A 17,195-nucleotide genomic window follows, 5' to 3' on the forward strand; every position below is an offset into this window, starting at 1 on the left:
CCATTGATGAGGATGGATGCAAATGGAGGTAATGAGAGTGTTGGATGTGTGGATGGAATTGTGGAAGAAATATTGAAGTTTCCGACACGAGAAGACCACTCGAGAAGATTGTGGAAGAAATTGGCTTGAAAGAATGTAGGGTTGAAGCTGTGAGAATGGATTTGAAGATGCACAATATGAACTGAGTGGTGAGATACACAATTGTTACAATGAATCTGGTTCTAACAATTCATCTTTAATGTACGGTGGATTAGAAGGCCCATTAGATGATGACATATTCATTGAGAAGAAAGGTACCGAGGAACAAAGGATGAAATTTTTTTTGAAAGAATTAAGAACTTTTCGAAAAGAACAAAAAAAAACATAAAAAAATAAGAGCATCTATGTCAAAGGAGGCCTAGTTAATCTGATTGGGGTGATATAGGCTGGTGTAGTGATGTTGGTGAATAATGAGAAGATTTAGAGATGCCTATAGTTTCAGAAGATAATAGTAATATATCATATCGGTACAAAGAATGGGATGAGACATTAGACATGGACAATTTGATATGGTTGTAGGTATGAAATTCTCTTCCATAAATAAATTTAAAAAATCTTTGAAAGATTAGGTTTTTTGAAGAGAATGAGACTTGAAGTATCTCAAAAATAAAAAATATGTGGTCAATGCAGTTTGTAATAATTGATGGTTGTTACGTACAAAATAATAATAATAATAATGATAATAGTAGCAGGGTCAAAAGAAGGTCGGGCGAAGTCGGGAGGAGAAGGAAAAAATATGCACTTAGGTCGGATGGTCCACAGTTGGATGAGCAGGTCGGATGGTCCGCAGTCGGATGAGTAGGTCGGATGGTCCGTAGTTGGTTAAACAGGTCGGATGGTTTGCAGTCGGTTGGTCCGCCGTCGAATGGTTCGCAGTCGGGTGGTCCATAGTCGGTTGGCCCGTGGTCGGACCAAATAAAGTTGGGCGAAGATGGAGGTCGGTTGATACGGAGTTCGGACCAAGTGAGGTCGGACGATACGAGGTCGGACAAGAGACTAGATGGTGGTCGCTTGGTTGGGCGGCCAAGGAGTCGTTTGGTCTAGCGATCAGTTAGTCTCTGGATTGGTCGGCTGGGTATGCGGTTGACAAGACGGTTAAAGACACGTGTCATTGAGGAATTAGTGGGCGGTTGCTGTAACCAACCAGACGACGGTTCTGAAACGTTTTCTTGAAGGAATATTTAAGGGTTTGGATTTGTTATCTTCAATCATCTTCAATCGACATCAAATTCAAGAGAATTGCCTTTGGGGATCACCACTTTATTTTTCAGTCTGTAGTTTTATTTTCCTAGTTTATTTATGTATCCTACAATGTCTAGAGATTCCTAATCTCAGGCATTCATTTTATCAAATTCGAAGATAATTTATATTTTCGGATTTTAATTTGTTTTGTTGAAAAAATACATCAACAAATTGGCGACCACAGTGGGAGAAAGGCAAGATTACTGATCCTACGTAAAAAGAGAATTTTATACAACTGAGGTCCGGCCGAATCATCAGAAAGATCAATATGGCAGACTCACAGCCCTGAGTATCTTCAACACCGGTGGGAGAAACAATTTCACCACCTGCTATGCTGAATGCAGGGGACGCACCACAAGTACCTGCCGATTGGATGTCTTATGTTCAACAATTGAACAATCAGCATACTCTGGCTATGCAAAACACGTTGCGTGAGCAACAAAATTTAATGCAGAACATGTTGCGTGAGCAACAAAATCTAATGCAGAACATGTTGGATCAGGCGTTCTCCAAAATCACACTACATTCAAACATGCCTCCAGCCTTGTCACCTTCTCGGTTTCAGGCAACTTTTCCAGGATCAACGTTTGCAGGGCCAACATACGTTGATAGTACATTTCCAAGCGCCACAACTTTCAACCGAACAGATAGGGAAGACTCCTCTAACTTTCCCCGATAATGTTCCTTTGGGACCAAGAGTTGATAATACTCAGCCGAATATCGTAAGGGAAGAGATGTTGGGGGGACAGGATCATAATCCCATCCCAGTCGAGCCAACCGTCCCCAGAGAAGAAAGATTGGGAGATCAGATTCATAATATTCCAGCCGCGCCAGCCTTCGCTAGTGGACTGGTCCATAATCTCATTCCGGTGTTTGACCCACTTCCACCCAGGATAGATCCGGAGGACATCGCTCAAGTTCTGCGGGTACATTTTGGAATGAATCCGCAAACGGTGAACCGACCGGCGTATCAGAGGCCATTTCCAAAGAGAATCATCAATGATTATCCTCTCCCGAGAAATTATTGACCACCAGACTTTCATGTTTTCTCAGGAGAAGACGGATCCTCCACCATAGAACATGTGGGTCGGTTCACAGCACAGTTAGGGGAAATCGGTAATAACCCTTTTTATAAGCTGCAACTATTTTGTTTGTCTCTTACCAGAACAGCTTTTTCGTGGTTTGTAAATCTGCCACCTGGGCAAATACAAACCTGGGAAGGTTTAGAGATGGCGTTCCATGCTATATTCTTCAACCCTTTGCCAACTGTTTCTCTTACCGATTTGTGGGAAATAAAGCAATTTCCAGAAGAATCCGCCTCACAGTTCATCGAAAGGGTACGACTGATGAAGGGACGTTGCCCAACAATCATTGAGGAGAGCGAGATGACCAATTTGGTGGTCAGGAATATGCATACACCACTACGGGAGGCTTTAACAGCTCACGACGTTCAAGATCTGGCCAGTTTAGCATCCAAGGCAAGAAGGTTAGAATCCTTTTTTAGAGAAAATGATCACGACTTCCGTCGGGGGGGGTGTTGAAGAAATGGTAGTGCAAGGTCGACCAACGCGCAGGCCACCATCAGTCTACGATAAATGGAGGTCGGGTCCAACGTAGCCTCGAAAGATGGAGGTCGGATCTGAGGCTGACGTGGCCTCGGATGGCGGCCTGCTAACTCCTAAACATCACAAGAAGTGACGCTTAGGAGTCTTGCGGAGGAGGCAAGTTGTTACGTACAAAATAATAATAATAATAATGATAATGGTAGCAGGGTCAAAAGAAGGTCGGGCGAAGTCGGGAGGAGAAGGAAAAAATATGCACTCAGGTCGGATGGTCTACAATCGGATGAGCAGGTCAGATGGTCCACAGTCGGATGAGCAGGTCGGATGGTCTGCAGTCAGTTAAGCAGGTCGGATGGTCCGCAGTCGGTTAAGAAGGTCAGATGGTTCGCAGTCGGTTGGTCCGCCGTCGGATGGTTCGCAGTCGGGTGGTCCGTAGTCGGTTGACCCGTGGTCGGACCAAATAAAGTTGGGCGAAGACGGAGGTCGGTTGATACGGAGTTCGGACCAAGTGAGGTCGGACGATACGAGGTCGGACAAGAGACCAGATGGTGGTCGCTTGGTTGGGCGGCCAAGGAGTCGTTTGGTCTAGCGATCAGTTAGTCTCTGGATTGATCAGCTGGGTATGCGGTTGGCAAGACGGTTAAAGACACGTGTCATTGAAGGAAGAATTATTGGGCGGTTGCTGTAACCAACCAGGCGACGGTTCTGAAACGTTTTCTTGAAGGAATATTTAAGGGTTTGGATTTGTTATCTTCAATCATCTTCAATCGACATTAAATTCAAGAGAATTGCCTTTGGGGATCACCACTTTATTTTTCAGTCTTTAGTTTTATTTTTCTAGTTTATTTATGTATCCTACAGTGTCTAGAGATTCCTAATCTCAGACATTCATTTTTCTAGTTTATTTATGTATCCTACAGTGTCTAGAGATTCCTAATCTCAAGCATTCATTTTATCAAATTCGAAGATAATTTCTATTTTCGAATTTTACTTTGTTTTGTTGAAAAAATACATCAACAATGTGATTGATCCATTCGTGGTTCAAGTATCTGAAGGAGAATACTTTTTAAATTAAGACTTTTAAGGGGAAAACATACTTGTGCACACATGACAAAAAACTCACAAGCAGACTTCAAGTATTATTTTGTATATTACACATATTTTATGGTTGTTTTCTATGAGAAATACAATGTAGTTGATTTTTATTTTCATATATATTGCGATGAAATAGATTTTTAACACAACATTATGTTTGTGGAATGGTATAGGTATTTGGCGAAAATGATCATGAATTATCTAAAAGATAATCCAAATAAATCCATTGAAAATCCTTGCGAAGAAAAATCAGACGAGATGTTGATGTTGAGGTTAGTAAATTTAAAGTATATCGAAGCAAAACAACATGCCCTTGGTATTAAGTTTGGCCGGGGGTTTACTCAAAGTACACTTTCGGGTAGCGGCAACATGCCCTTGAATTACTTAGAGGAGGTGTTAAGAAACAACATGCAAGACTCTACGAGTATTGCCACACAGGTGTAAAGTGTAATCCACAAAGTTATTGTATTTTACATGTTGATCTAGACTTGAATCCACCAATTCTACGAATGATGCATATGTGTTTGAAACTTTTGAGTAATGGTTTTAAGTCCGGGTATACACCAATTATTGGTTTAGATAGTTATTTTTTGAAAAGTATGTACAAAGGTCAGCTGAAAGTGATAGAAATGACAACATCTACCAATGAGTATTATATTCTAATATTATAATAGAACAAAATAATTTTTTGTTTATTTTATTCACATTCATGCCAATTTTAATTTCTATAACGATTTTGATCTATTTTATTCATAGTTGTATCAATTTTAGTTCTTTTATTTTTAAAATGATAATTTTGATCTTTATCTATTAATATAGTTCAAATTTAGTACTAATTATCATTTTCTTAAAAAATTAACAAATATACTAATTGTATTTGTTGTCATTTTATTTCATCTTTAAATTAATTTATATTATTTGTATTAAAATTGCTCAATTATCACCAAATCTTAAACTAATTATATTATATCTAAACAAATGTGTATAGACATGTTATATTGCCAAAAAGTTCAAATTTTCACTTTTCATCTTTATCTTCATTAGAAAAAAATAAAATTATTTTACAAAAATTATTTTCCTTAAAAGTACCTATCAACAAAAAATGTATATGTCACTACATTTAATATAATGCCTTATCCACAAAAATTTCTTTTCGTTTTCTTATACTTAAAAAAAAAAAAAATAATAATAATCAATTATACAGTTTAGACAAATAATTTTTTAAATTAAGTATTTAAATTTATTTTGAAGCGACTTACCTAAAGAAATATGTACATAAAAATGATTGAAAAAAAATATAAATTAATTTAAATAATAAAAAAATTATACTTTTGGGTGAAAATCATATATTACTTCTATCGAGGAAAAAAAAAGTAAGTTTAAAATTTTTAGACACAAATTTTAATGTTGTGTGCATTTTGTTGTCCTTTAATAAAAAAAGGGAATATAATTTTATTATAAACCTTGTCCTTGTGTCCAAGTAAATAATAGGAGTACTTGAAAATTGAAATAACGCCCAAACAAAATGTATTTGCCCTTCTTTCTTCTTCCATTTCTTTATTCGTATCTTCTTCTTTTATCTTCTTTTCGGTTTTCAAAAATAAAAAATAAAAAACAAAAAAAATGCTGAACCGCGGTTCTAACTGGCAATTTAATGTTCGAAGAAAATACGAAACGAAATCGAACCGGTTTCGATTTCGGTTCGGTGGCGGTTCCGGTTTGAACCTGAAGCACCCGTTTGAACTCGCCACCTAAGTCTAACTCTAACATGAATGTTGATAGAAACTAAAGGGGTAATGTGTAATATTTATTGCCGATTAAATATTCATTTTTAACTCGGTATCGGTAGCACAAAATCTCCGGTCTTCATTCGCTCGCCCAAAATCAGAATCTGCTTCCAATTTCAATTTCAATTTCAGATAGTCGAATTAAAAATTGTGTTTGTTTGACTTCAATGAATTTCGTGTTACGAGGGAGGGTTCTCTGTTTGATATTGTTCTCTTTGTTTTAATTGATTGCTTATGTGAAATTGTGATGTTTTTATGAATCATTGTTCTGGCTTGTATATATATATATATTATGTTGATTAATGAATGAAGTGATAGAGCATGGAATATGGCTAAATGTATAAACGGGGCTGTCAGATTGGGGTTCTGTCCAGTCGGAGTTGACAAAAAATTGTTTAAAGTGTTGCCTACTGTGTCTCTCCAATATGATGCATCTTTTATGATTGATTGAAAAGCTTCGTGCATTAGATTATGACATTATAAGCACAGGACAGAGTGTGTATCTCACACCATTTTCCTGAACTAACATATGCTAACAGTTACAACACATTGCTATCATGTTGCAGCTTGGTTTAATTATTTTAATCATATTCTTATTTCTAACCACTTTATTGTTTAGTGATTCAGCACGTTTAGCAATTTTTCTTATTTTGATATTGTTCCTTTCTTCTCATAATGTCATTGTCAGGATGGAAGGTATCAGATGCATCTATTTATGCTGGTCTAGAGCATGCTTATTTGCTTGGTAGGAGCCAATTTTTGAGAAACAAGGAAGCTGAAATGCTAGGAATTCAAGGAGCAACTTTACTGCTCGATGGAGGTAAATATTTTCCTTTCATACTCTATATCTCTAGGCTTGCAAAAATTGTAGATGTTTTTTGAAGTTTTCTATCTAAAATGTTTGAAATATGTGTAAGTCTAAAATATAGATTCATGAAACCACCAAAAATATCTGCATAATCTGGGTCTCTTTTATGTATATATCATTCCATCCAACCTGATATATTGTTTTCATCATACTGTTTTGGGTGAAATTAGGTATCATGCTAGGCACGTAATTGGAGTTTGTAGGATGAGACATTTCAACATTATTCTGGGATGTTTTTTTTTCCATAATTCCATGAAAAATATTATTAATTAATTTTAGTGGAACACTAATAGCATATAAAACTCAATCTTTTGGGTTGACATTTTTAAGTTTCTTCTTCTTTTCTGTGAATAAAATACATACTAGTATATATCCAATCTATCCCACATGGTACGGCCGATTGAGCTCAATTTTAGCCTCTGTATTTTATTCCACAATTCATGAATCACATATCAGTTAGTCATATTTACCTTAATATTAGATTTCTGAAGTTATTCCGAACTTCTTTGTCGAGGATAATTGCCCCTGCCATGATAAATAGATGATTGAACAGAAAACAGGCTTATGTTGGTTGTGTGGTTCAAGTCACAGAACTTTTGCCTCCTGAATGTGCTTCCTTTTATTATTATTTTCATTTTGCTGCTGCTACAATCTTGTAAATACTTGGCAGCTATTTACAGTTGAATATGGTAGCCAATTTAAGGCTATGAACTAATGATAGGTAGGCAGGATGAAAACTAAATGAAAGGGCCTTTCTGGTGAAGAGATAACAACGTGAAACGCTTTTGTAAGGTTGTGCAACACCTGTATAGTAAATTGTAATACTTTATTTGGGTTTTCATTTTATTTTATTTTATTTTATTTTATATTCTAATTTATCTTATTTTTCCATAATGCTTCACATGCAATCCTGCCATCTAGTTAAAAAAAACCCACTCTCCTTTGCAGCTGGATGTCTGGATGCCTCTGTGTTTCACTGAAGTTGATATTGCTGGAGATAGATACCGAACGACTTCATCATCTCCTTTGAAAGATACTTGGATACAAACATGTTGCGTGACAGGTGCTGATTTTCTCAACTGCAAAGCAGAAAAGTATGACTTGACCGAGGATCAAAAAGATATGATAGGAAATCAGTCTATTTTATTCATGGAGGGATCTTTAATGGCTTCTATGAAATTTGGAAGCAAAATACTTCGTGCAAAACATGGAGCCAAACAGGGAATACTAGTTTTCACTGGATCTTTACATATAGTTTAAGCTATTTTAGGCTCCATCAATGGGTAGGTTAGAGTTTGTTATTTATTTTTTCTGTTCATTAGACGTATGAACTTTACATCAATTAATTAGTCATGCAACGGTAACCTTGAGGTTGTTCATATTGAGCGCTCGAGCTGAAGTTGTAAAGGATTTATTTTTCAATGGATCATCGTGTCATTGGTAGCTTATTCATTAAATGATGGAAGTAATCCCTGCTTGTCAGGCATTTCATTTTGAACTTGGCAAAGTTTCAGTGCAATGCATTTCTTATGGATTTTCATCTTTGTGGTGAGGTAGGGTTAATCAAAAGAGAACTTTATTCCAATAAATGGAATCACATAGGGAAATCAATTTGTTCTGTAACTAAATACCAAACTAATGATTGTCTACCCTAACAATAACATGACTTAGATATGCTCTATATATATACATATATAGGCAGACTCATGGCCAAGCTCAAGACTCATAATTAAGAACTAAATAGGAATTAAAATAATAAGAAATAAAAAAATAATTATCCGGTGTTTCTCCCTCTTCTAGTATAGATTTTGACCTTACCCCACTCTATAACAACTCCATCACCCTTGAAAACCGCCTTGTTCTCAAGGTGGAAGTCGGGAAACCGGAGGCGCAATTCCTCGCATCAACCCAAGTCGAATCCTTGTCCGTTAGTCTGCTTCAACATATCAAATCGAGAGGAATGAGCTTGCCGTCTCGCCTCTACCGCGATCTGTTGGAGCTCGGCGGATCTGACCTCATCTTGTGTCTATCCCTCGACCTCGTCCATCTCTTTAAGCTCGGCCACCCAATTCGTGTTTGGGGTCCACCACACAAGATCGAAGGAATTTGCTGGCACACTTATGCAATGATGTATAAGGCTTCTTGCAACGATAACAAAATCGCTTAGACTCAATTTCCAAAAGGGGACCGACCGGGGGACTGGTCCATCACCGCCTGGTGTCCGCCAATGGAGTTGCTATCTGTGCCTGGTCTACTGTTCCCGGAACCGCTCCCAAGACTAGAGGGACCTGCCGGAGGCGGAGGTCCAGTCTGCGGCCCACCGCTAAGGCGCAAACTCGCAAACTGTTCAGGCGGTTGTCCTGGCTGTTGATATGTCGTGGTGGAACCAACATTGAATTCCCACTCAATGTGCGGCTGATTTGGATAGCTGAATTCAAATCTTTAGGGTCTAGTGTCCTTAGACGATTGCGGATGTTATGCTACAACCCCCATGAAGTATCCGAGGTAGTGCTCATCTGTCAAGCCTGGCACCTGTGTAGCCAAGTGGATGAGTTCGTTGATACACTGATCAATTTCCCTTTTTTGTCGAAGTGTGGCAAGATGCTCGTAGGGACTCCCCACGTAACGATCATCAAAACGAAGTATTAGGGCTTGGGAAATCTCCGCCCAAGTGGCGGCTGGATGGCGAAAATGCTGCCATCGAGACCAATGCAGCTCGCTGTGCCTTCCATGGCGATACGCGCTAATGCAATCTTTAAATCTGATCGCACTTGGTGGAGTTCAAATTATTGTACGGCGCGAGCAACCCAACTAATAAGGCTCCGTCCCATTAAACGGTGGTAGCCTGACTTCCGAAAGGAGCAGAGTGACGAAGCCGCCGTGGCAGGGGGTTAGGCCCCCGAACAGTTGAGAATCCGGTGCGAGTGGGGGCGGCGATGCTGGGGCGCCAGAAATTGCGTCGGTGCTGACCCACTGACGCAGTGGCATCTGCAGCGGCGCTGATGCCGCCTGGCGCTGCCGTAATCGCTGCGAGCTCTGAGTAGCTTAATAGAATGGTGGATACATATATGTTTAAATATATGTTTTACATCACATTCCTTTAGATGATAATTTGAATTAGTTTTCACGTTTTTATTTTCCAATATTTTTTCTTATGGAGTTTCTTGCTACTGTTGGTCTCAGGGAATGAACATGCTTTCAGTCATATTTGCATAATAGAGCATTAAGAAAAAAAACAAAAAATCGTTGGAAAGAAAAAATAGGAAATTAAAACGCCAAACTTGGTATATCCAAGTCATTCTTTGCATAAAAACTGAATCTGCCATTTTTACTAACCTTCGCCTTTTAGCCTAAGATTTTTGGAGCTAACATCTTTGTCTCCACATTTATGTAGTCTTTACTCACTCCAACAAATGCACGCCTATCAACATTTGTGGAGTTTCAGTATGTTGTCTGCATATTCAAAGTAATAGTACTCATGAGACAAGGTTTACTTTCTTTATGTTTTTTTCATTTCATCATTGCCAAACATGCATAAGCAAACTGTATATATATTGACTTGTTATCAACTGTTGATTACCTCTAATTTATAACTTATATGTGGTCCTTTGGAGTTTGCTTGGGTTAGGGTCAGAAAAAAACTATGTTTCACCTCTACTGCACCAGGGCATTGCAAAGGGCAAGTTTACGGTGCTGATACAAATTACTATTACACACAAATAAAAAGTGTGTTGTATAGAAATATGACATGTGCTAAAATCAACTATTGTGTACGTTGTATGAGACTATAGTATGTGCTGTATTTATTTTATATTAACATATACAATGTGTTGTCTGTAGTAATATTGTGTGTTACTTGTAGTAATGGTTGCTCTAATTACTCTACCGAAAACCAATATTCACTCTAGCCGATTTATTTTAATATGATGGTTGTGTTTTTGAGTAGTAGACGTATTTTTATATTTTATTGTCTAATTATAAAATAACTAATTTAAAAATATTATTTTTTCTACCGATATTCTTATTTTATCATCAAATTATTATTTTTACACCAAAAAATAATGACAACATTATCTTTACATTATTTTTAACTACCTATTACAATTAAAATATTATTATATTTTAATCTTCATGCTCAAAAGTAAAATATATCCTTTGTGACTGAATTGAAAAAGTATTATTTAATCTAATAAAATATCACATCAAATCCCTATTATACAACTTCAAATTAAACTAAGCCATGATATTTTATTCAACTCGTTTCTAGAATTTTACAATTTATTTTAAAAGTTTACCTTAAAAAAATTATCCGATCAGCTATTAAAAATCCAAGTTACTATACTTTTATGTTTAATTTATTTGTCTACTATAAAACATAAAATATATTTAAAAAACAATTATTTAGTGTACAATTTAAAAAAATAAAAATTCATTATTAAGCTATTAATCCTATGACTTTAAAAATGTGGAAAAATTGGTTTTCGGCATTCGATTTCCCCATAAATTTTTGTTTTCTTTTTAATAAATAATATTGTAAAATCTAAAAAAATAATTTTATTTGGAAAAATTCATGTAGAACCTTCTAAATTTATATATATTTTTTAAATAGGAATTATTTATTTTAGAAAACAAAAATTCATGTGGCGCTATATGGCTTTATATGTCAGCTCAATCAATTCGATGTTGGAGAACTTATAAATTTTGCTATATCTTAAAATTATAGAACTAATATTTCAATATACTGAGAGTTTATTTATAAGTTTAAAATGATAAAAAGAAAAAATAAAGGACAAAATAATAATTAAACTTTTATTTAATGTTTATTTTTAATAAAAATGTCAAAACAAAATAAACACATGTAAACATTTGGGAGTCAATAGGAGAGTGATAGAGCACTTAATTTGGATTGAATTTCAATGCTCTAAAATGTAATAAATAAATAAATAAATAGTTCAATCACTTGAATTACAATTTCATAACCCTTAGGCTACAATCTCTTAACCGTTGTTATGTGTTTTGTTTGGTTTTGCTAAATCTTTAACACAATAAACAATCTCGTTATTATTGCAACTCCAATATAAGATTTGTTTGCCCAACAATTTTTTTTACGTAATTTGTTCCCAATATATAAAATATGTATAAAGAAATATTATGATCGAAACTTTGATTTTAAGTTCTGTAATTGGTGGATACCAAAAAAAATAAATAAATAATACTAAATAACCATATATTCAAAATATTTGAATTCATACAATATAAAAACTTAAATACTTAATAATGAAATCAACAAACAGGTGGGACACCAAAATCACTATCGGAGTCGCGTCAGTCCTTTCGGACGTTTATCCTCTCGAGCTGTTGCATAATCGTCAGGACGCAACTCTCAAAACGATGAAATCGCACTTCAAGTGTGCTAGCGGATTTTCGTTAGTCGTTGTAGCACCAAGCGTACAACCATCACTGGTGAATGAGCTACTATCCGGTAAAATGATCAAGAATAATTAATAAATATATATAATCTACCAAATTAAACACCACTTTAAGAAAGATCTAAAAAAAAAATGATTGGTGTGAAAAAAAAAAAGAAAATGATTAAGATTTTTCTGTGATTTGAGAAATTTTTTATCTGATATGGAGAAACCTCTCTATGCAAACTGTGATAATATATATATATATTTTTATTTACCATAATAGTTTAAAATTGAACTTCCAATACTAAAAATATCATTTTGACTACTGTTATTTTGATATGCTCGTTGTTATCCTTATGGATGATACAAAAACACAATTATAAACCAAATTAGAGTAAAAATTAATATTGATCCTAATCAATTTTTTTTTTAAAAAAAATGATCACATTTAAAAGTAACTATTAAAATTAGTTTCATAAAAAAAAAAAAAAAAAACATTATCATTTTTAATCTTATTGTTAAAATTTCAACGAAATGATTGTGACTTAACAAAAATTGATGCAACCCTACCTCCATCATATTGATAATATATATATTTCTTTACGACGTTCAAACCTAATACTCTACAAATCAGGTTCGATGAAAAAATTACACTAGGCGAACCATGTGCGACAGGTGACCTGACGCGTCAGAGGTTTGAACCCATGACCTCACGATCACAAGTCCAACCCCTACTGTAATGCCCCGATTTCGGAGTGTATAAAATAATATTATTATAGCAAAAAAATATTTTTATAATATTTTGGGATCAAGAAATTAATATTCTGAAACAAATTTTATTCATATTTTGTATATTGGTTATAATTATGGAGACGATTAAATGGGTAAACATCCATAAAAATAAATATGAAATATAATATATATAATAATAATATAATAATAATAATAAAGGTGATACGATGAAGATAATGTTTATAATAATAATAATAATAATAATAACAACAACAACGTTAATAATAATAGTACTCCCCCTGTTACACGAAATTAGTCCATTTTTTTTTTAATCATTCCACGAAATTAGTCTATTTTTCTATTATAGTAATAATTAATAATTAATACTTCTAATTAAAAAAATTTAACTATATTTTATTAATTTATTAATATCTTTAGTTTTATTATTTATTAATTGTAAATTTAAAAATTGGATTAAAATTTTGAATAATAAAAATAATAAATATTTAATATTATATAAATAAATAGTTATTTAATTTTAAATGAATTTCTCCAATAATATGACGAAAAAATAATATAACGTGAAAGAAAAGAGAGATGAAAAAAACCCAAAGCTCTTTCAATAAATTCTATTGAAAATTCTTGTCTCTTTTTTACTTCTAATTTTTTTTTCTAAATTTTTTTTCTTTTTTTTTTTTTTTTGCGCTTTAATTTCTCTTCTTTGTTGTATGGATGGACATTTAATATGTCTATTCTACCTCTGAAGTTTGCAAAATTTACGGGTATGCCATTGTGTCTGAGGAATCATACCTTATATGTCCGTTCTGCTCTTTTTCCTGTTGAAACCTCTTCTATCCCCCTCTCGCTCTCTCTCTCTGAAACCCTTCCATTCATTCCACTCTATTCCTCTTGTGTTTGAGAAGCAATTGACGCCTCCATCTCTTCTACCCATTACCCATTGATAGCGCTGCATCCCTGCTCGCCTCGCCGCCTTCAGCTCAGCCTTCGCACCAATTTTTGTGTATGTGAGAAATTTAAGTTTTGTTCTAGGGATTTATTGGTATTTGTTAAGCTTTTGTTCCTTTTTTGTAACCAGAGAGAGGGCCTTGTGTTTTCAAATTATGATTGCGTACCATTTCATTGTTTAAGATATATTTGTTTGTAAACAGGATGTTTTGAATATATGGGCATAACAGGGTTTGGGTTTTGGATGGTGGCCTACCAAGATGGCGTGCTTCAGGATTTGATGTTGAACTTGAAGACCACCCTCTGTAATGATGCCATGAAGAAAGTATACCAAGGGCAACATGTATGTAGATAACTCTATTTTGAAAGTTGCATGGAGAGTGCCCTCAAATCAACTATAAAGCATTCATTGTTCAGTGTTAAATATGCCCTCAAGTCTGCTCTGTTTTAAGCTTCATTTTTCTCATCTTTACTTTAGCAGGTCGGATTTGTATCTTTCAAACCAAATTCCAGCCCCATCTGATTTGGAATCTCGAGCAAGTGTTTTTCCTTACATTCTCAATTCGTAGTTGCGTCCTTTATATTCTATATATATACGATCATGAGTTGGCTTATCAATTTTATGCTTGGTTCTATTCCCACTGCCTATCTCACATCTACTTTTTAATGTTTGTCAAATGGACATTGCAGTACCTTTGGATTCGTGCTTTGCTTCTCCGGCGATTACAGCGGCGATAGGATTGAATTTCAGTAGATCTTTTCTTTCCTGTCTTACGTAAATAGATCTGCTTTGCATCGTTTCTTCGATCTCGGTTTTTGAATTTATCTTTTGCATTGCAGGTGTTGCCGGAAACAGGCCTTTGCGAGGTTGCCCTCAGCTGCCTTCTGCAGTAATTGTTTCTTGATTTATTTGACTGTTGTGAGCTTATGCATATGCTTCCATTTAGCTTATATCTCTCTTTGTTAAAATGCCACTTTTGCAAGAATTAGCATTTATAATGCTCTATGGAGTTTCATGTTTGAGAATGTTTGGTACATTATTCATCTTGATGCTATACAAATAAATAATAAAAATTATAATTTTAAAAATAAAGTTTATTCAACCGCGATGAAAAAGTGGAATCAAAATATGATATATTGTAGCATGAGCAGCAATAGTTAGAATTTTTATATGTTTTTTAAAGATTTTAGTACTATGTATTCTGGTGTGTTGATTTTGGTTAATTCACAGTTGGATTTTTTTATTGAAATTAGAATGGGACGAATATTTTGAATCCCTCTTTCCATTTGCATCTTTAATTTTTGTGTCAGTTCTATTGTTGTTGTTGATACTCATGTTTTATTATAAATGAATTTGAAAAGGGATTTCGTTCAAGTTTTATGATCTGAATTTAGGAGACTTGAATATTGTTGTATTTGTACTTTCTGGATTTAGGTGGATAAAGACTACTGTATTTTATTTTTTTATTTTATTGAATGGATGGTTTTATAAGGAAATGAGGTTGGATTATGAAATGTACAGTAGTTTGATGGAAGTTGGATGACTCTGTTAGTTTATAGCATTGGTCAAATGTAATTTCTGCATGAGGCTTGGTGTGAAATTTAGGGTGCGATTGTTTTGTGAAATGGTTTGAAGAAATATTTTTCACGTGAGGTATAGAAAATTGCGTAGGTAATATAAAAATAATGAATACGTGTAATATATTAATTTTTAAAAAAAATGTGTGTTTTTTTCTTTTTTACAAAAAGAACACACCCTCGTATTCTCTGATCTTGCTTGTGATTTCATGCAATTTCTTTCTTCCCTGAAAGTTTTTCTTTCCAACTAACTTTTGAGTTTTTCTGCTATAATGAAATAGGATGATGAGTGATTGCAAAGTGGAGATTATCAATGATGGGATGCAGGAGTTCTATATGGATTTTCAAGGCCCCAACGAAAGTAATAAATCTTCCCTTCAAATTTTATTTTTATATTTTTTTCATCTTTAGCTGTGTAATTGAAAGTTGTTTGGGAGTTTTGTTGAACACTGCTGGAAATTTTAGAGCATATGTTTTGTTAAGAATCTTGTGCAGAAAATGGGAAAGCAACTCTTTATATGGTAGAATTTAAATGTTGCACTGACATCCTAATTTTATGAAATGTTGCACTAATCACAAACTTTGACAGCTTGAGATGCAGGAAGAATGGATTGTCAAACAACATTTGTCTAACTTTAGGACATATAATGTTCTAGAAATTTTTATTCCCTCGCAAATCTGTTTGTTTGTTTTGTGAGATTTTTGGGAAAGAAATTTTTTTACGTGAGATATATGGAATTGTGTAGGAAAAATATAAAAATAATAAATATGTGTAATGTATTAGTTTCTTTTGAGAAATCGAGCACTAGTAATTTTATATAGATATGCATGTATATTAATATTTTACCCATACATTTAGATGATACACGGAGATGTGGCTAAGGCCTGCGGCAGCTAACTATGCTTCACTCAATATTTTAGATGCATTTCTTTAATAATGTTACAAAAATACAATATAAAAATATATTTACATAAAATATATAACAAAAAAAAAAAAACTAATAATTTGAGTACAAGATATTATGTTTATACTACTTCTCTGTAAGGGATGGTTTGGAGGTGCAGGGGTTGGACGTGTGATCGGGGCCGGTTCTCACATCATCTAAAAATAAATAAATAAATAAATATATGTATATATATACCTATTTCAAATCAATATACAAAACAAACACTCATTGTTCTTACACAAACATCAATGGAATATGTTTGTTTTGTAATTATAATGTGAAGTGTTTTTTTTTTTTAATGTTTAACTATTGATAAGTATGTTGATAATATAAAATTTTAATATTTTGTATTGAATTATTAAAATTTGTTTGTACAAAAGCTTTCATTCATCTAATATTATTCATTTTTTTTTAAAAAAAATTACGTCAAATACATATTTTTGTTTTTATAAAATATCAAATTAAATATTAATTTTTTATTTTTTTGATTTCTAAAATTCCAAACGTCTGTCTAAATCGAGCCTAATTTTTTGAATTTGACAGAGTATTTATTATATAGTCTATATTTATTACTACCTCCGTCAGTTAATAAATACTCTATTTGACCCAAAACAATAGTCCATTTTGCTAGTTTCGTCTGTTCCAAAATAATAGTCTCATTTCAATTTTTGGTAACTACCTCCCCACATTTTTACAAAATTATCTCAACTTTTTCACAATAATAACATAAAGTAGGGGTATTTTAGTCTTTTAAAAATACTTTTACACAAGTATCAATATAATACTATTATTCATTAATTCTCTAGTCCATTTCAAATGTCTCTATTGTTTTAGGACGGAAGGAGTATAAATTAATTTAATTAAAATTTTAACTTCTTATACATAGCACCCATGTAAAATTTCTTTATTTTTATCTATCTCCTCAATTAACAAATATTTTTATCTACTTTTAAAACTCTCATTTTTTT

General features: G+C 33.8%; 1 protein-coding gene and 1 long non-coding RNA gene across 9 annotated transcripts; both read left to right on the forward strand.

Moving 5' to 3' along the window:
* Positions 1 to 5,771: 5,771 nt before the first annotated feature.
* LOC127261852 (uncharacterized) lies at positions 5,772 to 8,027 on the forward strand. Its single transcript, XR_007840999.1, has 3 exons — positions 5,772 to 6,545; positions 7,287 to 7,385; positions 7,542 to 8,027. It is a non-coding gene; the product is annotated as an uncharacterized LOC127261852 (long non-coding RNA).
* A 5,538-nt stretch (positions 8,028 to 13,565) lies between these two features.
* On the forward strand, positions 13,566 to 15,842 carry LOC127261929 (uncharacterized). Of its 8 annotated transcripts, none has more exons than XR_007841017.1 (6): positions 13,566 to 13,757; positions 13,906 to 14,045; positions 14,181 to 14,270; positions 14,393 to 14,452; positions 14,543 to 14,592; positions 15,562 to 15,842. XR_007841017.1 is itself a non-coding variant. In XM_051290373.1 (6 exons), coding segments are annotated over exons 2-6 (240 nt in total). In that variant the 5' UTR covers positions 13,566 to 13,757; positions 13,906 to 14,043; the 3' UTR covers positions 15,574 to 15,842. The 8 variants fall into 8 exon arrangements, 3 of the variants coding, with proteins under 3 accessions (XP_051146330.1, XP_051146329.1, XP_051146328.1); XM_051290373.1 differs by having other exon boundaries at positions 14,184 to 14,270; positions 14,543 to 14,621; XM_051290372.1 differs by having other exon boundaries at positions 13,933 to 14,045; positions 14,184 to 14,270; positions 14,543 to 14,569.
* Positions 15,843 to 17,195: the final 1,353 nt, after the last annotated feature.

The sequence above is a fragment of the Andrographis paniculata genome, unplaced genomic scaffold (genome assembly GCF_009805555.1).
Source record: "Andrographis paniculata isolate CXL003 unplaced genomic scaffold, ASM980555v1 Contig64END, whole genome shotgun sequence".
NCBI lineage: Eukaryota > Viridiplantae > Streptophyta > Magnoliopsida > Lamiales > Acanthaceae > Andrographis > Andrographis paniculata.

Bases quoted from the DNA above. Each gene is read 5' to 3' on its own strand.
- LOC127261929 (XM_051290372.1), top strand. The intron at 14,271-14,392 runs GTTGCGTCCTTT...TGGACATTGCAG, and splicing joins CCTTACATTCTCAATTCGTA to TACCTTTGGATTCGTGCTTT. The intron at 14,570-15,561 runs GTTGCCCTCAGC...ATAATGAAATAG, and splicing joins CGGAAACAGGCCTTTGCGAG to GATGATGAGTGATTGCAAAG.